This window comes from Cimex lectularius, unplaced genomic scaffold, assembly GCF_000648675.2.
Source record: "Cimex lectularius strain Harlan isolate CLEC.00 unplaced genomic scaffold, Clec_2.1 scaffold6, whole genome shotgun sequence".
NCBI classification, from domain to species: Eukaryota; Metazoa; Arthropoda; class Insecta; order Hemiptera; family Cimicidae; genus Cimex; species Cimex lectularius.
In genome coordinates, this window is record NW_019392677.1 from 756,426 (window position 1) to 782,454 (window position 26,029).

The 26,029-nt window shown below is 35.7% G+C and overlaps 1 protein-coding gene across 4 annotated transcripts in view; it reads right to left on the reverse strand.

The window, feature by feature from the left end:
- The window catches only part of LOC106673835 (ecdysone-induced protein 78C), a 437,646-nt gene that overhangs the window by 270,787 nt on the left and 140,830 nt on the right, over positions 1 to 26,029 (reverse strand). For 2 of the 4 annotated variants that reach the window (XM_014406154.2, XM_014406153.2), the window contains exon 1: positions 9,135 to 9,426. The exons of the other annotated variants lie outside the window; for them this stretch is intronic. In XM_014406154.2, coding sequence (XP_014261640.1) covers positions 9,135 to 9,339 — 205 coding nt within the window. In that variant the 5' untranslated portion in view covers positions 9,340 to 9,426. Of the gene's footprint in view, positions 1 to 9,134; positions 9,427 to 26,029 lie in introns of those variants that run through there. 4 annotated transcript variants of the gene reach the window in all.

Below are 26,029 nucleotides of genomic sequence, written 5' to 3' on the forward strand. Positions count from 1 at the left end.
CGAAACGTTTAAAATTTTTATGAGGTAAATCTCAGATTCCAGTTTTGAAGATATCTTCAGGCATATTTGTTCGCAAAATTTTAAACCATGAGAGCACTGTGTGTTTGAACTCCATGACAGTAAATATTCAAGCGAATAAAAGTTGAACTTTATGGCTTAAATATACTTAAAATACACAACTAAATTATACTGCTCTAAATCTATAAGACCAGCAACATTAGAAAATATTTTCCCATAGATCGATCTTAACCATAGAACGGGAATTCTCAAAAAAAAAAAAAAATTATTTTGTAAGAATGGACTGACCCCGGACTGCCAACACCCGGGTGGGTGATTCTCGAGGCTTGCCGGTAAATTAACGGAAACCACAAAAGCTCAATGGATTACGAGAAGTGATTGGCTCAACTCTGCACTTGTGTCTATCTATGTACACACATTTGCAGATTTGAACTTATACAAATCAGTAAACAGAGTGACTGCGTTGTTCCCTTGGTGAGGGCGTCACTTGCGTATGCCACGCCTGAGGTTCTGGGTTCTAATCTAACCGTAATATCTTGAAAATTAGCTAGAATTGCCAATGGACTGTGAGGAGTGATAAGCTAACTCCAATACAGATACAAATACTTTGATTAAACCTAAAATATATATCTTGTGTACACCATGTATAAATTCTTATTAACATGGGATACGTCTTTGTATAATTTAAACAATGTTTATAAATCCCACGCTCTGAAGATGATCTCAATAAAGATCGAAACGTTGACACGATAAAGAAAACGTTTTTCTAAACCCACATCACACCAGACCGCATCTGTTACATGCGTGCGCAGATTCGATCTTATACAAATCTGTATTCTATCGTAGCTACAATAAATTACACTTTTGTTCCAATACTTCTTTAAAACATTTTTTCTCATAACTTCACGTATTTGTCAAGCAAAACAATCGACATTCATATAATAAAGCACAAACTCTCTTGCACTTTATGGTAATTTAAATCCAAGTTTTCCTTAATGACAAGTAAGTAATTGTAAGTTTAACTAATAATTCAATTATTATTTAAACCGTATTTTTGTAGCCTCTTATAGCCTCTTTGTATAGTTTTGTAGATAGTTCTAGATTAGTAAATATTGAAATAAAAATCAAATTCAGAGAGATTGTTCATGCCAATTTTGAAAAACTATTTTTTATATGAAAGGTGTTGGTTGAAATAAAAAGTTAGTGTCACGAGCGGGATTCGAACCCACGACCTTCGGCTCGAATCCCGCTCGTGACACTGACTTTTTCATTTCAACCAACACCTTTCATACAAAGAGTAATTGATTAAAAGAAGTAATTTGGTCAATGGATCACTAAATATAATAGAATTATGAAAAACTTTAGAAAAACGTGCAATTATGTCAAGGAAAACAATGAATTCATTTCATAATTACGAAAACCGTTAGATAATAGATTCTGATCGTATTTGACTTTTCAACTATATTTATTATTTGACATTTGCAAAAAGGCGAAAAGGAGGGTAAATTCATAAAAGTGGGGTTGAGATGGGAAGTTAGTGTCCAAGTGGATCGAAGTCACGATAGCTCAAGTGGTAGAGCAGCGGCGTATTTTGCCCAAGGTCGTGGGTTCGAATCCCGCTTGTGACACGGACATTTTTATCTCAACCAAAACCTTAATTAATTGAAAATAATTTATTTGGTCAAGCGGACCATGAAACCTAATAAAAAATTAAATATTTATTTAATAATTCTATTTATCTTCATAGTTAAATTTATGCCAATAAACAAAATCCAGTCATTTTAGAAAAAAGGATTAATCAAGTTATTACATTGAGCATATTTTATCATATAGTTTTTCGGAATAGTTTTATCCATAAGCTGAAACTACTCGTATTGCAATTGGCCGATTTATTTTCAGACGAGAATTTTGAAGATAAAGAGATGTTAAGAAGAATTCAATGGTGAATTAATTGATGGGGCAGGGAACTCTAGAAAGGATCCCCTTCAAATTTATAATCCCTCTTCCCACTTTGGACTTTTCAGGAAGGAGATTTAATTTTGAATCTATTTACATTTATAAGAAAGCCAAAGAAAATGGATTTCTTTTCTTGTCGACGGCCTTATAAAATTGTGCGGCCTGGAAGGTGGACAAACTGACCTAAAAATACAAACTGAACTGGATCAGGATGTATTTGGATAGCGTATAAAAAGCAATGGAAAATGTTATGTCGTTGAAAAGACAATACGTAAAATAATTGCACATAATACAGTATGTTGTTCAGGATATTTTTCTGTGTGTGCTTCCGATTTCTAATATCTTTTACACGTTACTGACCTTAAATTGCCTACCCATCAAAAGATTTTGCCCCAGTTTTAACTGCCAAATAAATATTGCTATTATCAACAACAATATAATCATAATAAATATGAATCTTAACCACTGAGCTGTCAGTAATATTCTAACTATAAGGTTCATTTATAGAGATTCTGTGGGAAATATTCGTTTCGTCGTCTCCGGTCTAAGGGAGAAGTTGGCAATGATTGGATTGGCTGAATTTTTATCTTTTGAGAAGAAAAACGTTTAAGAATATAAAATATAGAAAGAGAAAGAGCGAGCGAGAGAGAGAGAGAGAGAGAGAGAGAGAGAGAGAGAGAGAGAGAAATTGAAATATATAGATGGTAATAGGCAGTTAGGTAAGTAGAGAGAGCGAGAGAGAAAGAGAAAAAGAGAGAGAGAGATAGAGGGAGAGAGAGAGAGATTGTGAACAAATAGAGATAATGATAGATAATGAGAGAGAGAGAGAGAGAGAGAGAGAGAGTGAGAGAGAGAGGGATACATAGCCATATAAGTGATGGAAATAGAAATTGATATTGATGCATAAATAGATCCAAAGATAGGTAAATACTTAGGTAGATGAGGCTGGAGAGAGAAAGATAGAACGATAGATAGATAGATTTAAATTCAGAATAATAGTCGGATAGGTAAAAAAAATGAGAGAGATAGTGATAGATTGTCATATAGGTAGATAGAGCTTATAGAGCTACCTGGAGATTGATAGTGAATATAGATAGATACATACTTAAGTAAATGCATATATAAATAAATATATAGGGAGAGAGAGAGAGAGAGAGACAGAGACAGACAGACAGACAGACGAAGTCTATGACTCTCTGATAGTAAGTGCATTAAATAAAAATAAAAACGTAATTTCCTGTTTTTTCCTGTCATTAAGAGGAGAGCTTAACGTCCAACTATCAATCGCTAAAGAGAGGGGAATTATTACAATACTGTAATAATAAAAAAATCGACGGGATTCGAACCCAGAACCGCTAGTGTGGCGACCGCGTCCCCATCTTCTCGAGGATGTGACAATAACCATCTAAGCCTTGAAACTTTTCTTGGGATAACGAAAAAAACACAGAATCCCCGATCACAAAGTGAATCCAAAAAGACATGGAGAAGTGGATAAACTCTTGAGGTGGTACACACAGTACCCTTATGACAGAATAAACCTCGCCTAGTCTAGCAAACACATTGTTACAGAGAGAGCTAAGCTCAGAAGAGTGATAGAACTATATACCTGACACTGGCATCTGAGAAATCCTCAACCTACAAGGGTATATTAAATAATGATCGCATTTGTAGGTTATGCCATGAGGAAGAAGAAACAGTCACCCATATCATCTTCTAATACGAAACAACCGCTCAATGAAGCTAGAACCAGGCTTCACAAAGAAAACCAAAGGTAGGTCACTGGTATCTAAGAAAACATCACCTTACATGAGGTACATGTATATAGATGTAAGATAGATGTAAGTATATAGATAGATAGAATAAACTAGATAGATAAGGAGAGAGAGAGAGAGTGAGAGAGAGAGAGAGAGAGAGAGAGAGAGAGAGAGACAGACAGACAGAGAGAGCGAATGAGATTTTGTGACAGAAAATGGTGGACAGATAGATAAATATATATGAGAATATGAGTGTTGGTATATTAAATAAGATAGAGCTTACTCAAATTCGCAGCTAATCCTTAGATTTACGTAAAGTACCGTTCTCACTTCACATTCAGTGGTCGGCCAAGTTGAAGTCGCCCTAATAAGCCTAAGACGCCAAATTGCAGCTGGATTGGAATTAAATTAATTGGTGGGGTTTTTACCGTTTTCTCACTAGCACGTGTCAAAAATGAATTGACACAACGTTCTAGAATATTCAGACGGGGATGAAAGAGTTGTTATTTGATTGTACCGCAGAAAGAGTTTTGATTGCCAGCCCAAAAATTGAAGATGAGGCGTCTCGGGGAAACGGTGAACTTCTGGATGAATTGCCTGGAAATGTGTAAACCAATTTCACTTTCATTTTTTTTCTTTTTATTTAAACAATTGAATTATTTTACAAACCTAGACTGAATTTGTTTAAAAAATGCAAATTATGGTTAAAATGATTATAAAAGAAACATTTTACAGACTGACTTTTTTTTTATTCCTACGAAATTTATTAAAAGCACCTATTATTCAGATATGTATTAAAGTCTAAAATATGTCAATAAAAAAATATAAAAATTCACTGTCTAATAAGTCATTAAATAGTCCACTTACAAAAGAAAAGAAGACTGTGACTTCCTCCATAAAATAAAAAATAGAAAATTTAACTGTTGTTCGTAATTTATTTGTTCAAAATCATAAATATTCAATTTTTATTCAAAAATATCTTTATTGTCAAAGGTAATAAAAATAATAATTTTCTTCTTAACATATCACGGCAAATCCAGAATAATTGTGCCATAGAGTTGGAAACTTTTGCCCACTTCTATTTTTGTCGTGAGAGAGTCAAAGTTGGCAGTCTGAAAACGCTCGGCTCAAACCGGTGGCAGGTCCGAGTAAAGTGTCAAACGCGATTTTAACCACTTTAATTATTAATTTCAGTCGGACTTTTCAGTCTGGGCATCGCGGAGTTTACATGTTTACTCAGCATGATTACGTGAATTATTAAACGATTGTCTGCCGGCTGGCTTTTCCCGAATTTGGACCGTTCAGCTTGACTGACGGCTGAGATGTGAAATTATTCACGTCCAGTTTGGATAAAGATCGTTTAAAACTTTTTCAGGTTCTGATTAATTTCGGGTCTTGGAATAACACGGTTGGACAATTATTACTGATCAAACATGGTTAGATAATTATTCAAATTCTAAGCCAGAAAGCGCACTTGTTTTAGTGAAACAGCCTCACTAAAAGAATCCGATTAATTTTGCAGATTGTGATCATTTTTCAAGTCTTGGCAAAAAGGTGAGATGAATTTGAGTTGTTAAAATTCTCAAAAATTATGGGCTTACGAAGATGTCACATTTTAGGTTTCGAATTTTTTTAACGATTTATTCTTAGCTGGACTAGAAATGTAAATGCACTTGCCTGAACTTGATTTGTTATCTAGGAAACGTTTGCTGCTTAATCGTCACTAGTTTTACCACTTGTTTACGATGAAGAACAATGTCAGAAAAACTACATTTAACTCAATATCTATTTACATCGTTAGTATTTTTTTCTTAAATTCCAGTTTGCACTTTACAATATTGGAGGACTGGACAAGCTCAAGTTGGATAATGAAATGGATTGGAATAGATAACTTTCCAAAAAATTATTTGCTTAGCATAAAAAAACATCGCATTATCGTTGAAAAAACGATTAATTCTATGCCCAATTAGAAAAATAAATCCATGTTGCCTGTACTTGAACTTGATTTTACAAATAGAAAAAGTTTACTGCGAAATCAATATTAGTTTTACCACTTGTTTATGATGATGACCCAAGTCGAAAACGTCATATAACTCAATATTTATTCATATTCGTTTACACTGGCATTACATTTTTATTTTAGCTAAGTCTGATTGATCTTAAATTCTTTGAGGACTGGACAAGCTCAAGATAATAAGGTGGATTTGAATCGTTCACTTTTCAAAAAAAAATGTACATCGGCTTAGCTTACAGATATCACATTGTCAGTGTCAAATTTAACGAATAATTCTTAGCTGATCTAGAACAATAAGTTGAACTTGTCTGAACTTGATTTTTTATCTAGCATTTACTGCGTAATCATTATTAATTTTACCACTTGTTTATGATGAAATTAAAAAATTGACTCAATAGTTCTTTATAATTTTCGTATTACGCTGGGGTTTTTTCTTTCAAAATCTTGCAGGGCTGAACAAGCTTAAGATAAAGAGTGGGAAAGTTTTTGGTTGTTACATACCAAAAAAAATATAAAAAAATATTTGGCTCATATAGACGTCATTATTATTTATAAATAAAAGTTTTTATTATACTACTTTTGCAGAGTCTGATGACCTTACAGACTTGGAGGTTTGGACAAGCTCAAGTTTGATAATGGGATGGATTGGAATAGATAACTTTCCAAAAATATTATTGGCTTTACGTAAGAAGACATCGCATTATCGTTGAAAAAATGATTAATTCTAAGTTTAATGAGAAAATAAATTCATGTTCCCTGCACTTGAACTTGATTTGCCATATAGCAAAAGTTTACTGCATAATTCTACAAAAATAAATTTAAGTTACGTGTACTTACATGTTATTAAGTATAAATTCATGCGTGAACGATATGAATTTTAACAATTAACATTAGAACATAAACCGTACTTTTATTTCGTATTTATGTATGTTTCATAAAAGACCAAATATGGAAAAAAAAGGAATGAAATTGGAGAGATTAGATGAATGAAGTAAATGGAATCAAAAGAAGATCGTTTTGAAAATTTAACTTATGATTTTATGAGATTTTCAAAATCAACTCAGAAGAATATAATACTCGGATAATATAAATTACCTCATATTTTATAAAAAATATCTTTCATTGTTTCCCAGTATGAACAAATTATCTATCCATCTATCTAAACACGCTTACTAACCTTGGAAAACAAAATTTATATTTGTATTAACCAACTTTACCACATTAGATATGTTTATTCTGCCGTACTTATTATAAACAATATGATTTTATAAATTGCAATAAAAAGGAAAATGACAGTAATAAAGGGGGACCAGTATTAGGAGCTGGAAAGTGTCCAACATCTTGAACAATCTCCCGAGGAAACTTCGAGTTTTTCAAAGATGATATCAATTTTATCTCTCACTTTTGGTTATAAACTACGAACGTCGCCTTCAACTAAAAAAAAAGTGTGTACTTTGATAGGAATCTAAGGTATAACCTATTTGATAAGATTTCCAATAGAATGTACCCGGGTTTGCAATAATTACGAAAGTGCAGAAAGGAATACTTCGAGTACGCACGAAACCTTTTTTTCCTGTCAACGTACATCAACAAATCGACTTGCCAAAGTGTGGTAATGTTCTTGCTAAATGTTCATCTGTAGGTGTGTAATGATGTGAGGTACACCTTCGAACACCTCTGGTATTTATCTTTGCTCATATTATTGTTTTGCTTAAGACCAAATTTGGTTTAAAAATCGTCTTTTCGTGAGTCAAAAAATTGTATATTCATAGTCAAAAGACACAAAAATATGCTACTTTTATTTTTTTATTATATTTTTAATTAGAAAAATACAATTTATGAGGCTGTTTCATGTATTTTGTAATTTACTGGTGATTTATGTACATATATAAACAACCGCCAATACGTCGAGAGAAAGATTATCTACCCGCATTGTCACTGATCATCCTGATCCGCCTATTCTCTTCGTTTCACTGTACGGTTATTACCATGGAAAATAAAGAATCAATATTGATCGTCCATTGAAACCATTGAGCGTTCGTTCTTTTGTCTTGATATTTATCCAAGGTACGTGGTATTTTTTTCTATTTAAGTAAAAAATGATTTTAGCGTCGTACTTCGTATTCAACAAGGCTTGTACATCAAAGGGGTACAAAAGATCATATACACAACATAAATAATTAATTATTAATTATATGGAGATAGTGAGATGCGGTCTGGTGTGACATAGATTTTAGAAAAACATGTTCTTTATCGTACCAACGTTTCGATCTTAATTGAGATCATCTTCAGGGCGCAGTGTTTGTTTTCCGTGTAGATGTGTCATTCTTGTGTTGAGAGTGCCGTAAATTATTAGGTTTCACGGAATTTATGTTTTGTTTAATATATTTACATAGAAGAAATTCAAAATAAAGAGCTACCTTAACTAACGTCTAAACACTTTTCTTCTTGTTTGAAAGATTTTTAGAGAAAATCTACTCCAACACAGTAAAATATGTATCAACGTTCAGATTTTTCAAGTACGAATCTAATTTTATCAAATAGAATACATTTCTAAGTCAATTTAAATTTAATCGAATTTGAAGTCTTATAAATGTTGTTTAAACAGAAGACTTTTTTGGACGAGAAAATTTATACAACCAGTTGTATAAAAAGATCTATGAATCTATAGCAAAAGTATCTATACCAAACATCTAAACAAAAAATATAGACATGGAGTTTCGATTTTACGATTTTCTAAACAATTTTCAATCACCAATCCATCAGTTTTTGTGGTTTTAATAGTCAAAAATGAGTTTTGATTGTGTGTTCTAGCATTAATTTTTCTAAAAAAATTAACAATTCTGAGAAAAACGATTCGATAAATTACTTAGCCCACGTGGTACAACAGAAAAGAAACGATGCCTTGGACTACGTTTTTCCTTTTGTGATTTTAATTAATTTTTATGATATATTTATATAAAAGTAAATCATTGTGGTAATTATATGACGAATTCTTTGTACTCAGGTATTTGTTTATAATGCGAGGTGATTTTCAAGACGAAATCAATTTATGCAAACGAAGTCCTAACTATGTCTGAAATTTACTTCCTTTATTAACTTTTAAAACAATAAAGCAGTTCAAGCTGTATTGTTGTACAGTTGGTTTATTACCGCAGTAAAAAATTTAGTGGTGGAATTATTTCAAGGTCTGTATGTTGGATTGGGAAGAAGTTAAGATTGAATGTTAGCTCGACTGAATGCCATTTTAACTATGGTCAGTTGAGACGTACAGCACAAGGGAAACACTCCGAACATTCCCCAACCGATCCACCGACAATTCAAAAAAATTCACGATTCACAAGGTTTGTTTACAAACTGGACTTGAGGGGAGAACTGGCGAGAGGACTGACCTTGCTTGATGTCAGGTTCGCTCTCGACTGATCCTGGCTCGCTGCTCTCGTCTGTGGGCCCCTGTTCGAAGAATGCGAGCGAAAATTCGGGCCCGGCTTCGAAGGAGATGCTCGGCGCCGGAGATGTGACGGGTCCGACTCTTAATCTCTCCGGAGATGTGACCGGTCCGACTCTCAGTCTTTCCTCAAGCTCGTACAGCTCCATCACCCATCTCGGTACTGAGGAGGTCGGTGAACCTCGGTCCCCTCCACGCTCTCGCCCCTTCACCGCCGCACCGCGCTCCACCGCCGGCCCCCCCTCAATCCTTTGATTAATCTCGGCGGCCGGCCACATCTACAATTCGGAACTGCTCATCCATCCTAGTATTGCACCTGCCCTGATCATCTTCAGTCTTTTTTTCAATTGCCGGCCGGCCTCCGAACCCCGAATACCGTCTTGAGCAATAGACCGAACGACCTTCCACTTCAGTTTTCCTTCAATGGAAGTTCTTCACCAAATGTTAATGAGAGTCTATTCGAAAAATGTGTTCAGAACACTAGATCGAAACTTCTTCGATTAGGGAATTTGGACAGAAAATACATAGTCCAATGTCCTAAAATATGCGTGTTCATTGTACAGGTGGTGCGTTCTCATTTATCAAAAGAATGAACATACAATTTTTTTTAAATAATAAAATTTAATAAAATATGCAATAACCTTCGGAAAGAGGTGTTTAGAGCTTAGGAAGTTCGGATGAAATTTCATTGTGACAAAAATTGTCTCATAAAGTTTAAACTTCGTTTTTAAACGGAAGAGAGAATATTTTACTGAGTACTTGGGGCCACCGCCTGCTCTATTCGTTGTTTTTTCTTTCTTTCTTTTTTTTTTTTGCAGGGGCATCTGACAGCGAGGACATTTCAGCCCCGAGCGGAAGTAAAATACTACACTCAATACACACACTCAATACACAGTCACGCCAATAAATACATTCACACCTGTATACATAGATCGCACTCATTCTGTTTGGTAGATGGAGTACTCGATATTCCTCCATCTCCCTGTTCATTATAATAAACTTGTCTATACAAACTGTCTGGTTGTATAATTCAATTAGTTTACTTAATGTTATCAGCTGACAATTTCCTCAGGTTGGTGAATTAATATCCTTGTTTCCTTATCTTACTTATATGCATTTCATTTAACGAAACTACTTTCATTGGAATGAAATGACGACTAGCAGGACGAGGAAAAAATCAAATCGCTGCTGGTGACACGAAACTCAGACGGAATTCCTGGAAAATTGACAGTGCCACCCTTCATCGACACAAGTTTTTTCAACAAAATGCAAAATCTTTGGCTCTTCAAGAAGCGCAGTCCAAAAAGTTGGGTATACCACTGGAAGTTAATGGAAACTTTTAAGGGAATTTGCGAAGCTCCAGAAGTGTGTAGTTATTAACAGTCGCCAATCCAAGATTTTCAAAAAATTTCAAATTTCGACATTTTTGTTTTTCCTGAATTTTTCGTGTAGAACTTTTCCAACAATTCTGGAATGTAAATAAGTTTTCTTACAGAAAATTAACGCTTTGTCAGGTGCCACAAACCAGATTTTTGTACAGTCAGTAATTCTGAATTTTATAGAAAATTAAGTGCACCTAAGTCGAAAAATAAAAAAAACCTTAATTACTTTACCGTTGAGATTTGGCCAGGGATTTATAGGAAGTTTTTTGTTGCAAATGGTGAGCAGAAACACCTAAATTTTTCGAAACTTATCGCTAGTCACCTTGTACAGGGGTTATTTTACAAAAGAACACGCTCCCTCAGGGAGACGTCTTATGAAATGAAACAAGAATAAAAAGTTATTTTATCATATTTTTAGACTTGATACGTTGCTTTTTAGCAAATATAACAAATTGCCAAATGATACAATCAAATGTCATTATTAACGATCATCTGTCAGGTAGCTCAGTTAAATCGCAGTTAGAAAACATGTACGGAAGTACGACCACGCTCTGAGATTAAACAAATTGCAGCCTATCGATCTTCAAAGGAGTATAAAAAAGGTGATGCATCAACCGCTCTCTAGAATGCCTAGGGGCTGGGAAAAGAGAAGACTATCCTCAAATTCAAGCGTCAAAGATGACCGGGTTATAAAGTTAAAGGTTGACAACGGGCTGCTACCCGGTCCGCCTATCTTCGCTTTTTGTTGTCAAACGTGGTTCGGCATCTCATCAAACGGGCTTCCCGCTATTTAATTTTTTCTTTTCATTGTTGATTTTTGTAACATGGAATATGTCGCTGTAATACCACTGACAATTTCGAACAGGCATGTCTTTTCAAAACAAATTCTTTGTTTTACAATACTTTAATTAATTTAATCCTTTTTAATAATTAACTATTTCATTTATACCGCAGTTCCGAATATTAAAAACAAGTATAAAAGTACAAAACCAGTGGGAAACGCCGTCTAAATATGTAAAGCATTAAATGTTTCCCATGCATTGTGATTTACCACTTAATTATCCCTGTGGTCGGTATAATTAACCTTTGAACTTGGTAGAATAAATAATAAAATTTAATAAAATATGCAATAACCTTCGGAAAGAGGTGTTTAGAGCTTAGGAAGTTCGGAGGAAATTTCATTGTGACAAAAATTGTTTCATAAAGTTTAAACTTCGTTTTTAAACGGAAGAGAGAATTTTTCACTGAGTACTTGAGGCCACCGCCTGCTCTAATCGCTGTTTTTTTTTTCTCCATCGCCGGCTCATCCTCTCAAGAAAAAGCTAAAGGGACGAGCACGAGGGTTGTTGAACCCCCGCTAGGTTTATGTTATCATTTTTTTATGTAAAAAAGAGCAATTCCAATAAATAAGCTCAAAAACTCCCCCCTAACCATCCCTAAAGAATAACTTGTACGTTACTCCAAAGCAATTAATTAAGGTTTGTAGTTGAGATGAAAAAAGTTAATGGCACGAGCGGGATTCGAACCCACGATCTTTGGCTAGATACGCCGCTGCTCTACCACTTGAGCTATCGTGACCTCGATCCACTCAGACATCAACTTCCTATCTCCTAAAATTTTTACCCCCCCCCCCCCGATGACCAACCTGGCAGTAAGCTTTTAAGTGCATAAAGCATGCCGGGTGCAAGACATTATAAAAGCCTGTGCTACATCCAGGAACGCACCCAAGCAATATTCTTCATTCTCGCAATTTTTTTTTTGCATTCTAAAATTTGTTTAGTCAATACTTCAAAAATGATATTAATTATCTTTTATTATAAACCTTTTCTTTTGGAATTGTTTAATGTGTCCATTATGTGAGATTAATATTTCTGTAATGTGAAGTTAAAATAACTCTTATATTATACTAGAGTATTAATTAAGAGAATATTAATTACTCTGATCAACATTAATCTGGTAAAATAACAGTCCTGCACATAAATATGTACTTACATCTTAAATATTTACAAGAAATGTCAAGTTTATATACATATAGTAGTAAGTCGTAATTCCTACCATATTACGAGGGGTTTAGTGTGTTGTTGGGCGTCGAGGGCGATAAATTTTTTTATATATATGAAATTATCGCTATGAACTCTTGTTTATTTATTATAAAACACATAATTTATTTTTAGCATAGTGGATAACACAATTGTCTTTTTGCTCACCTGTCGAAAATTATTCAGAAAATCGGTTGTATTTTTTAATTTCTCTTATATCTTATTTCTTAAAGTTGCTTCTGTTCCGGTGATCTTAGACTTGTCATGGGGATTTATCATTGCCGATCATCTCCGCGGCTGCCTATTCATGCCTTTTGCTCTTGACGAGCAGCGTTTTCGCTTCGCGCACCATCAGACATCTGTCGGCAGATGTTAATTCTTCGCCTTTGTAACACTGTTGCACAAGAAAAAAAATCGGAAGGAAATCGTTTCTGTAACGTAGATTTTAACTGATTTTGTTTATCCAAAGATTTTTGTTTTAAAGTTCTACAAAATAATAAACGGGAAGAAAAGCTTACTTTTCCTACAGAATTCGTATTCTATCAAACTGTTTTTAAAGATTAAAGTTTTTAAGGTTTTAAAGGTTTAAAAGCTTTGAATTAAAATTATAAAAGTCTTTTCTTTATTGCGACCTAATTAGATAGATTGTGGAAACCGTACAATTATAGCCATGCCTTGGAAAAATTCTCTTTTTTCTTCAGGCTAAACACTTTCCTCGTTTCCTCATCGCAAACCTCGTTTAGTGTGAAAATTGCCCTGCCGGATGTGGCTGTCCCGTAACCGGGATAATGCTTCACAAAGGATATCCACGGATGTCTCTGGTTCCTCCTGACAAAATCGGCATAGTGCTGTCTCAGACTGCCCATATTTTTTAAGTGATAGTTAAGAGGGCACTGTCGAGTATAGATTTTCCAGTCGACATATATTTTTATATATACGGACGTGGGCGTATGCACAACCATTTGAACTGCGGAGCAGTGTATTTCCAATTTCAAGTCCAGCTGCATGGGTAAGGACTCGCAGTGGCATAGTTGCGAGACCCTTAGCAGGTACCTAGAAAAGAGGCTGTGTTTCATTCGTGGCCGTGGACCGTAGTGCTTGCGTATGACCTCGCGGGAATCGGAAGGATCGGACTGCCGAGAGCGTATAGCCATCTAGGAGCTATGACTACTCTGACGGTATTCCTCGAATGAGTGAGAAATGGTGGATGGGGGTGGTTGTTTTTCTGTTGTGCTCGTCTGGGCTGCCTTTACCGAAGGCATGGTTTCTTCTAGGGGGTGGTTAGAGATTCAACTAAAATCGAAACCTCGGCCGGAGCGCATCCGGAGGTTTCGACCGTAGCAGAGCCCTACACCCAGGGAGATAAGTTGACATCTCTGTCTAGGGAGTGCGTGGGAGACGGCCGATGCATTGCGACCACCTTTTGGGTATCCCTTTACGCGCGGCACTGGTGCATAACGTTAACCCAACCCCTCGGAAGGAGCAAGCGGGAGAAGTCGACACGACGGCAGCATGCTGCAGTATGATGTGGGCTTCTACACCAAAACTCACCGAAGAAGTAGATTTTCCGTACACGGTGAGTCGCTCCTAACTTGAGAAACTAAACGTGTGAGAAGGCCTATGTTCCAGGAGCGCACGCTGAAGAACCTCAATGTTAAATGACATTGCGAGTGGGAAAACATGTTCATAGTGGGGGTTACTGAACCCGCACCCCTCAGGCAACGGTTGCATCAGTAAAGGGTTCGTATGAACCTCCGGGTGGACAGTCAGTCCGACCTTAAAAATAATAATGAACCACGGGAATAGAGTATCTGAGCAACTATACTAATTTTGGTTGTACTGACTCGTGGTAGTCGTGGTTTGCAAAAACTTGTACCGTAGCTGAAGGGCACCTGCCAAGAGCTGCCGGAGTGGTGGAAGGCATGGGTGAAAAGATGTGCCAGAAACCAAAAAACTGTCTTTTCAGGGCACTTCAGAACTTGGCTGGCATTCCACCACCTCGCTAGCCAAGGGACGTGACAAGTCCATGCATGTAAAATCTTCCTGGTGTTCTCTTTGAGAACACTTGGCGTCTGAGAAGTCCCTTCGGGGATAAGTCCGGATTAAAGATTCTCATGTATATCAAAAAAGATGGGAACATCTGTCCAGAATAAAGGCCAATAATTTTTCTCCCATCCTGCCTTCTGACAGAGAGAAGTCACTTCTCATTTCTTTTTTAGGGATTCATAAAACGCTTAGCATGCCTCATACCTGGATTACTTGCCCAGTGTTTTTCTTTTTCGAGCCAACTTTCAAAGTCCAACTTAAGCACACTCTTGTGCACATAGTTTAGGTTTTGGTCCCATGGGAGAGAGAATTGTTCATTTTTTGGCTAGTTGATCAGCCTATTCATTTCCTTCTAAGCCGGGGATCAACTTTAAGGTAATCTTGTTTTGTTTTCCCAGTCATTTGGCCATTTAGCACCCAAAAGCATGCACATCTAATGCCTTCATGGCTCCGTGGCTGTCTGTGAGTATGAAAATTTGAGCATCCTTCATATTTGTATTTATTAACTTCTCTGCACAGAGTTTTATGCATGGACTACAGTTAGGAAAATTATGGTATAGTTTGGCTCTTTTGTCTCTACACCTACTCTCTGTTCCATCTTTGATCCATGTGTGTACCGTAGTAGGCCCGTATCAAAAATGCTACATTCTATATGATTTTTTCTAGATTCCTTTGGAAATCGGTTATGGAGGTCAGATGGCCAGATTTTAACCATTCTTAGTGGAATATCCGAAATATGAAAGATTTTTGAACTTTCGACGTGTAAATTTCTTGCAAACAACCATTCATACTGCAAAGAAAGTCACTGTCATTTACTTTTGATCAGCGTGTGACTTGTTCTCACCGCGAGTGATGTCGTGCGATTCGTGCACTGAAGGAGAAACACATCTGACAGAACGAATTCACAAGGAATCGATTTATCTTTCAACATGTGTGTGTCACCTGATCTGGTATACACATTCATTTCGTAACAAATCAGATCTTCTTTTCTTATTATAAAAAAACTATGAAAAAATCACTATAAAAAAATTGGCTGGAAAATTGAAAATCGGACCAAAAACGTTTCCGTACATAGGTTTGCATGTACCGTGCACATTTAATAATTATGAAGGCTCAATAAAGAGTTATACGTGTGAATGGACCGTTTTGATTTTTCACATCACCGAACACGATTTATGCTAGAATTGAGCATTTCAGTATGTCCACTCACTCTTTCTCGCTCTCTCTCTCTATCTATCTATCTATCTATCTATCTATCTATCTATCTATCTATCTATCTATCTATCTATCTATCTATCTATCTATCTATCCATCTATCTATCTATCTATCTATCTATCTTTATCTCTCTCTCTCACCAAAATTCCGCCTGTCTTCAAATTAGATAATTGTTTATTTTCGACTTAATTGCAAAGAGAGGCAGGCAACTCGGAACGAGTTTTATATTGCCGTCTTATACGAGGTCGGCGACCTCATCGTATTAGGAATCGGAACCTTCAACTGCCGCAGAAATGGCCGAGGAGGACTCTACATCATTTTCTACCATAATACATTCCAAAAGCGAACAAAGCGCTATTAACGATAGGGATCCATTTTCAAAAGGGGCTGATAAATCGTCCCGTTTGCACAAAGTTGTAAATAACGGTGTGAAAAGTACCAGAAGTATAAGCAGTTCCATGTGTCGAAGTAGTAATCTTAAATGCCAGAAGAGTATAGAATATCCAGATCAATAATGTCATTGTGTGTTATTTAATTAAATAATATAAAATAATTTGCATTAAAAATGCACCAAAAACGTAAATTTTAATATTTTAGAAATAGTGTGCAGAAAAAATGCAATCAATAATTTTTATTCATTATATTTGGTGGTCTATTGACCAAATTACGTCTTTCAATTTATTGATCTTTTTACGTAATGTTTTGGTTGAAACGTAAAAGCTAGTGCCACGAGCGGGATTCGAACCCACGACCTTTCGTCTAAATACGCCGCTGCTCTAACACTTGTGCTATCGTAACTTCCATCCACTCGGACACCAACGACCCATCTCAACCTACAACCTTTCGAATTTTCCCTCCTTTTTGCCATTTTTCGTTAAATATTATTATACAAACAAGTCCTAAGCCTATGTGGACATATGGCATTCAACCTTGGAATTATACCAAACATGGTCAAGGAATAAGGCAACATTGGTACGTAAGGAATAAGGGCTTACAAGGGATCATAAGATCCCAGCAGTTACGGCGAAAATACAAAGATTTGCCACCAAACACAAGTCTCGCCTCAGCCAGCACGGGAATGTGAAAGCGATCAAACTCCTAACATGATCGAAACACCGTGAGAAGGTTAAAAAGATCAATGATTAGACTAATACGAGTTTTACTAAAAAAATTAGAAAAAGCATAGCTTAGCATAGCTTAAAAGCATAGGATTACTGGGAAGGGATCGAGAAGAAAATAGTTGTATGTGAGGGGTAAGACTTAGACTAGAATTTTTTGTGTTGCTGGATTTTTTACCATTTGAAAATAAAAAAACATGAATATTTTGGTGCGTTTAGAAGTCTTCGTGATGGTAAAGAATGGATCCTCTGGAGGTTGGAGGGTTTGGTTGAGCCCAATAGTTCTTTGTCATATGTTCATATTGGTTTCGGTAGTGAGGGTTCGGGTATTTTGTTGTCACGGGAAGTTTAAACCTGTTGTCTAGTAGTCTTTTACCTAATCGATGTCGATTCAGTTCTATATTTTTGAGACGCGTACAATTCCAGCTGAGTCGTTTGTCTAGATACATACCTAGGTAGAGGATGACCTTGCGCTGGAAAGAGGGTGAGGTTATAATAGATTGAATGAAGAGTGATGCGACGAAGGGTGAAGGTTTTATTTTGGGACTTTGTAAGGTTTAATTCCATTCGCCATTTTTGGATCACTTTGGACGATTTTTGAGGTTGAGGTTGCCTTCGACAATACGGAGTCTAGTTCCTCTTCCAGTGAAAATCCGAGCCTAGAGAATTATACCGCCCCATCCAAACTGCACTGAAGAGAGACTGAACCGGGGCATTGTACTCATCCCCTGTTCTCGGTAGACCGTTTGACGCCTGCTATCACTATACAGACAGAGACGCGACTCAACAATAATAGGATTAAAATTGGTTTCTCTTCTAGGCGCTCGCTCCACTAGTCTCCTTAGTTGCTGCTGGCGGGCTGTTGCCGCAGGTCGTCACAATAAATTCCACTTTAAACGAAACCGCGGCCGAAGCGGATCCGGTAGTTTCGGTGCTGGCGAGGCCTCTACACTCAGGAGATAAAGTTGTCGTCTCTATCTAGGGAGCGCGTTGGGAGACCGGCTGATGTATTTCAGCCCTTTTGGGTATCCCTTTATGCGCGGCACTGAACGTGTGATAAGGCGTAAGTGCCAGGTTAAAGAACCTCGTTGTCTAAGACATTGCGACCCCCAATGGGAAACATACATGCACCATATTCTCCTGAGTTGCTGGTGGCGGGCTGTTGCCGCAGGTCGTCACAATAAATTCCACTTTAAACGAAACCGCGGCCGAAGCGGATCCGGTAGTTTCGGTGCTGGCGAGGCCTCTACACTCAGGAGATAAAGTTGTCGTCTCTATCTACGGAGCGCGTTGGGAGACCGGCTGATGTATTTCAGCCCTTTTGGGTATCCCTTTATGCGCGGCACTGAATGTGTGATAAGGCGTAAGTGCCAGGTTAAAGAACCTCGTTGTCTAAGACATTGCGACTCCCAATGGGAAACATACATGCACTATATTCTCCTGAGTTGCTGGTGGCGGGCTGTTACTGCACTGTCACAAAGCGATTTGCAATGTGAGGTTTCCTACAAACCATCACGAATCGATTGTTTGATAAAGGCCTCGCCAAAACAATTCGTACTTTATTTGGGATCTGGCGGGCACTATGGAAAGGGTTCCGCCTTGCAACGATGACAATATTTCTGTCCTCCCTTATCGTCGTAATGGGCTGAGATCCACCACCTGGCCTCCTATTGCCAATTCGTAAAATCCCGGGAGACAATGCTCTGGGGCAACTGCCTCCGCGATATTCACTTGCCGGTGACCTTGATGATTCATCCTCACAATAATATTGGGAACTTCTATTTGAGGATGAAGTCTTTCTTTTTACAACTTACAAGAGTTTATAACTGGGATAAGAGAGGAAATGCGTTTGTTTAAAAATGAGTAATCTTCAGGTTTTTTATTATTAAGTAAACTCTTTATTAAAAATGAGGATTAACATTTGTTTGTTTTTGTTTGGTATTTTCTATTTTGTTCTATCCAATTAACAATAATATTGTGGTCCAATCCCTATTCATTTTTGAACAGTTCATAATGTCAGTTCATTGATGAATTTTTGTCACCTTAATTTTGTCCTAAGATTAATAATTAAACAATCAATAATTTGATACTTTTGTTGTATTTTTTTTTACGATTAATATGATAATAACTACTGTAGGTTGGGAGAAGCTAAGATGTTGATGTGTTGGAAAACGCTTACATATTCATTAGAAAATCGTTCCAGCAGCCACGACTTACCTGGAGCGTGGTTATTGGGAGAAGCTAAGATGTTGATGTATTGGAAAACGCTTACATATTCATTAGAAAATCGTTCCAGCAGCCACGACTTACCTGGAGCGTTGTTAATCTTCCCAGAAATAGTGATAACTCAAGCTCTTGAGGAGCGGTAAAACTGAAAATTGTAAATTTATAACGGGACCGTTTATTTCCCGGCATAAATGTCAACCCGACGAGGGATGATGTAGCCGGCCGGGTTACAGTCGGGGATTAGTACATTAGCGATAGTCGGAGTACCTCGGCTAGAGCCGGCAATTAATCATTTTCAGATATTCGTGTCTGAGGGCTTTATTCTCTTTTCTTCTAGGCTTTGGCCTAAATCCATAAACCGGCTCCGATTTGCACATGAAAACACCCAAATGCTTTTAATTCTCATCGTCGAAGAAAGGCCATTTTTGGCCTGGATTTTCCATTCCTTTGAATAAATTGATTGATTCAGGACACTAAAGTATTAAAGGTAAAAATTATCTAAAAAAATTAATTATTATAAAATACACTTCATTTCAAATTATAAGAAACGAAAACACAATATATATTGATTATTCGATGATCGTGAGATGCGGTCTGGTGTGACGTAGGTTTTAGAAAAACATTTTCTTTATCGCGCCAACGTTTCGATCTTTATTGAGATCATCTTCAGGGCCTGGGATTTGTAAACATTGTTTAAATTTTACAAATACATGTAGGATGTGAAAAGGATAATTGATTTATACTATGGTAGAAATTTTTTGATAAAAAAAATGAATTTATACAGTGATAGAAAATTTTAAATTTAAAATAATAATAATAATACAATGCTAGAAAAGTTTAGGTTAAAAAAAGCGTTTCTTTATCGAGCCAAAGTTTCGATCTTTATTGAGATCATCTTCAGGGCCTGGGATTTGTAAACATTGTTTAAATTTTAGAAATATGTAGGATGTGAAAAAGATAATTGATATATTTATCTGTTAATCTAAAATTTTCTTGCATTGTATAAATTCTTTTTTTTAATCTAAAATTTTCTAGCATTGTGTATATTTATTTTTTTAATTTAAAATTTTCTAGCATAGTACAAATTCATGTTTTTTAATTTTCTAGCATTGTATAAATTCATATTTTCTTTTAATTTTCTGGCATTTTATATATTTTTTTAAAATTTTCTAGCATTGTATAAATTTATTTTTTTAATTTTCTAGCATTGTATAAATTCAATTTTTTCTCATCCTACATGGATTTGTAAAATTTAAACAATGTTTATAAATCCCAAGCCCTGAAGATGATATCAATAAAGATCGAAACGTTGGCACGATACAAAATTTCTAAAACCTACGTCACACCAGACCGCATCTCACGATCTCCGAATAATCATTCACAAACGGTCACTAAACACCATATAATACTATATATTTTTAAATAGATTCTGATTATCCCATATGTTGTGCTATTGTTTGACAAAACGAAAGACACAAAAGAAATTGTGTTTCTCAAAATGTTTAAATCGTAAGACACTTGTGTAATATTGCACTTAAACTTCCGAATAATGTGTCCGAGCTCTATTAATGGTTTTGAAATGTCCAGTTACTATTTAGAGCTTAAAGGTCTGTAGTGCAACTTAGAAAATTCCAAAGGCTATGCCGGGATTCGAACCTAAGGCCGCTAACGTTGCAGTACGTTAATCAGAAGCACTAACCTACACGGCCTCAGTCAAGTGTAAAAATTCTCCCTCTAGCACAGACAAGGATAAAAATTGTCCTCGTTAATACTTCCACGTCTAAAATGATTTATGATATTAATTATATTGTTTATTTACATTTTGCTTGTTTATTATGGCATATGATTATTATTATTGTGTCAGGAGATGAGGAAATAAAACAAAATTCATGCTGAACATTCTGAAATACCTTCATGCACGAAACTTTTGTTGTTGTTAGGGGGTGGGTTTATCGAATGAAACAATGCCAACATTGAATTGTAAAATGTTTACAGTTTAGTCCTCGCTGTTTGTCTATGTTAGAAAAATATAATTCTATCTTAGTAAATAGCAGTAGCAGTTTAACATTTCGTATTTTTTCCAAGTGTTTTTTCTCTTTTTTTCAATGGCCGGACGAACTTTGGTGGGAATTGAACCCACGACCGCGGTTCTATGATAATCTACCATTTAATATACTCAATTTAAATGATAGTTAAAAAAAGCCCCTTGACAGAATTTATGGAAATTAGTGACATTTTCTAAATTTATCAAAACTAAACATTGCCATTTTTTGTGCCACAATTGTGAATGAAACACTGACGTAATGTACGATAAAGTACATCGATGATCATCAATTATTTTTAACTGTATATGCTATTTCAAAGGTTATGTTTTGATGTATTTTTTATCGCGAAGGAGTAGTATCTTGAGAACACTTAGTGCTATCAAATTTAAATTAGGCTTATATGCATTTATATGCTGTAAAAGCCCTACATAAACCTTATCACCACATGTGGCAGGGTTTAGTATTTTATGAAAGATAATAAAGTCTCAGAATTTCCATCGGAAAAACAAATTGTTAAACCCTCCTACGAGAGAACCTAATCTCTGCTACTGTCATAACGCGAGGTTAAAAAGACTTGAGGTGCCGCTAATGGTCATGGTGATAGCCAGCCTGTGAAAGTCGGACGCCCTAAGCACTCGACCACCTCAGTCTCCCTGATTACTGTTTTATGTAAGTTCAAGTTGCACGTGTGATTGAACCTTCAATTAGAGATATTTTAATTTACAATACCCACCCCGTGTGTCATCATTGAGATCACCTTCAGGGCTCAAACTGTTTGTTTTCCGTGTAAATGTGTCATTATTGTATGTCGTGTTGAAAGCGCCGACAATAATGACACATCTACACGGAAAACAAACACTTTGAGTACTGAAGATGATTTCAATAATGATCGAAACGTTGGTACGGTAAAGAAAATGTTTTTATAAACCTATGTCACACCGGATCGCATCTGACGATCTCCAAATAATTATTAATTAACGGCCACTAAACACCACACACACACACATACACACAGAAGTTTTATTTTAGGTAGATTTGTTTCAAAAATTTAGCGCTCTTTAGACTATAGCGTCCGCATTTTTGATCTCATTGCAATGAAATTTGGCAGGGTGGTAAAGAATCCTATAAGGACGGTTGGGATTGTTTTTCAGCCAAATCGATCGGGGGTCGCAAAGTTATGGGCGATTAAAATAAAAAATGCAATCAAAATTTTTGCCATTTTTGCGTTTTCTCCCGTAAAACAGCCCGATTTGTCTAACTTCACTCCCTCCTAGCTACGCCCCTCTCTATTTCATTTTGGCATTTTTGGTTCCGATTTTAAGCTGGATTCGTCCTGTAACTTTTAAGCTCGGTTTGGTTCAAATCCAACTAGTATTAGGGGGACCGCGGTAGCCGAGTGGTTAGCATGAGAGACTCTCACGCCGCGATCGTGGGTTCGATTCCCACCTGGCCCTTTTTTCCCGATAACCCCCAATTTGAACACACAAGAATGCGTACTTTGGCTAATATGCAAGATCATAAGGCCAATAAAAAACAAAAAACAACAACTAGTATTTAAAATGTTATCATAATTTGAAAAAGTCCCATTTTTAATCAGGATTTTTCTCAAATACGGTACTTTCAAACCTAATTTCGTTTGTTTAAAAGATCAAATTAATTTTTCTTAAGAATAAAATGAAACCGTAGGCTTTCTTAATTTTTTGTTACAAATATGACTAAATTTCTTTGAAATTAACAGAGAAATCACGGTAAAAACCAAAAGTCCTTAAAATTGTGTGTATTATTAATAATTATGGCAAATAAGGCGTGGCCATCACACTTCTTTTTCCGTAAATCTCCAATTTTTACCGAAAAGTAATATTGAATTATCGAGAGAAAAAATTAATTAAATAACTTAAATAAAATCTCAAATTAGATTGTTATCTATTAAACCATTATTTTATTTGCATTATTATCAGTGATCTAGGAAAAAATGGCCCGAATCAAATTTAATTTAAAATCAGCTGTTAATAAGAAACAAAAACAAATGATTAATTTTTTATCCGATTGCAATATGTTCATAATGTTACGTTTGTACCAAATAAATAATAATATAAATCCACCATAACCACGGTTTTCAAATTATTATATAATTTTTAAAGTTGAACATGTTTAGACCATGATTTTTTCGTCATTAGAATTGACTTTCTAGTACTTTTCTGCTTCTAATATTCTTATTCGATCTCTCGATGTTATAACCTTTAATTTGGTGATTAATTTTTTATATTCGTTGATGTTGGTGACTAAAAACATTTATATTGCAGACTATGACTGAAAAACATTTGGGAATATATGAAAAATATGTTCCGTTTTGAAATTAAAGTATTGAAACTTTAAAATCAAGTTATTTTTAATTTTTCCCTTTGAAGGAGGAGAAAGTGTTGCGTTGGGACAAAAAACGATGTGTAGAGTCAAATGGCCATTTCATCTGTCGCCGAAAATGAAATGGATTACATGACATTTGAATATTGGCAAAAAGGAGAGAAAATTCGAAAGGTTGAGTTGAAATGGGAAGTTAGTGTCCGAGTGGGTCGAAGTCTCGATAGCTCAAGTGGTAGAGCAGCGTATTTAGACGAAAGGTCGTGGGATCGAATCCCGCTCGTGGCACTAGCTTTTTCGTTTCAACCAAAACCTTACGGGTTAATTTTTCACATTTTAACCAGGTTTTTTTTAACATTCAAGGTTGATTTTACCGTTGAAGGGTTGTCGTTTTTAAAGCTTTGAGAGCACAATTTGATCACCATAGCTCAAGTGGTAGAGGAACGGCTTATTTACCCGAACGTCGTGGGTTCGAATCCCGCTCGGGACACTGACTCTTTTATCTCAACAAATACCTTACATAAAAATTAATTAAAATAAGTTATTCGGTCAATCGGACTACGAACTCCAATGAATTTACTACAGACAATATTATTGCTAAATAATATTGCAAACTTCTGGTATAAGATGATGTCTTTCACTGGTTAAAGAGGAAATGGACTAAAATTGAGAAAAGACTAGAGAAGGTGTTTGTTTAAAAAACGAGTATTCTTCATCTTTACTATCCTTAACTAAATCCGTTATTAAAAATGAAGATTAACATTTGTTTGCTTTCGATTTGTATTTGCTATTTTGCCATTTTCAACTACAAGAATATATCGGTTAATTTAATTAAAATTAATAGAATAAGGATAAATTACAAATATTCCTAGTCATATTTGAGTAGTTTAATAAAGACTCAACATTGTTTACAAATCTGGCACTTGAATTAACGAATGTTTGACGGTATGTACTAACGATTACTGATATTTCAATTTTAACAAAGCGAGCTATTTTTTCGGTAACGAAATCACAATACAAAAGACTTTTCTACTTACCTAGAAATCTTAATCTTTTTTCGCAAATTTGTCCGTCAAAATCAAGAGGATATTGACCGGATGATGCGGACATTTACGGTTTATATGCAACGTCATGTAAATATTTTCTGAATTCAAAAATCCGAACGGAATTTTACATTTTTCCTTCCAATCATGCACTACATAAATATCTCCAGCTCCAGTCCTGTCACATTTCATCTTATCGATAATGTCATACATTGCAGGGAATATTACAATCTAATAATACAAAATGAAACGTATATAAGCCAGTTTAATAAATAAAGAATTAATTAATGGAGACCATCATATAAAGTACCATCGAGTAATAAATAATATACGGCCTGTTACTTTATTCTTAATTAAAACGTATACTTAATTGGACGGTTTGAATATTTAGATCAGCTTGTTCAAATGAAAAAATTTCAAACGTTTTCCAGTTTCTAAGACGGTTTTACGATCATGGTCAGGTTCAGATTTAGCTGTGTCGCATTCCTCCTGGGCTTTTAAGTTGTTATCAACTGGCGTATCTCGGGGGGCGAGGTTTAAATCTTTTCGTCGTTTTTCATAAGGCGGTGACTAGAATTATAAACTGCTTAAAATGAACTTTTTTATTATTTTAATATTGCTCTGCATGGGATGTAGGAAAACGTTGATTTGAAGTCTGACAAAGGCCGATCAAAAAGAAGCAATTAGTGTATAGTGAATAATTTAAATTATAGGGAAAAATATTCAACTTTTTTTAATCAATTGTTTGTTATGAAGTTGATATTAGAACTACAAATATTATCTAACGTTATGCATTATTTTTCAAATTTATCTGTGTTTTTTGATATCGTTTAGGAAGTTTTAAATTTATGGGTTTAATGTTTATGGTGAATTAATGGATTGAGCTCACTGATTGTTCTTTACTTGTATAGAAAATTTAAGGTTTAAATTGTCAAAGCCCGCGCAGGTGCCTCTTATGGAGAGAAAGGTTGCTCGATGCGTTTCACATATTAGAGGCGTGTCATGGCTTGGCTCCATACAAAGAGCGTGTAGGCATGTCGCCGGATTTAAGAATGGTTCTCGGACACGATAGCGAGTTTCAGGATCCCCTGTTCGCTTTTTAGGAGCAAGATATGTGTTTTGTGTTTCTGTGTTTTGTATGAGTGAGTGTATTTATTCGAGTGAATGTGGAGGGGCTGATGGTGGAATAGCATCCCCTTCGCCCCTCGACCTGTGTATGTGACTTGCATCGATGGCGGAATATTTATAAAAGTACCCCATCGACAATTAGATGATTTTCTTCTTGTATGCAAGTTGATGGAGCAATATTGAGTACTCCATCCACCAAATATAATGAATGCAATGTATATAGGTGTGAATGTATTTA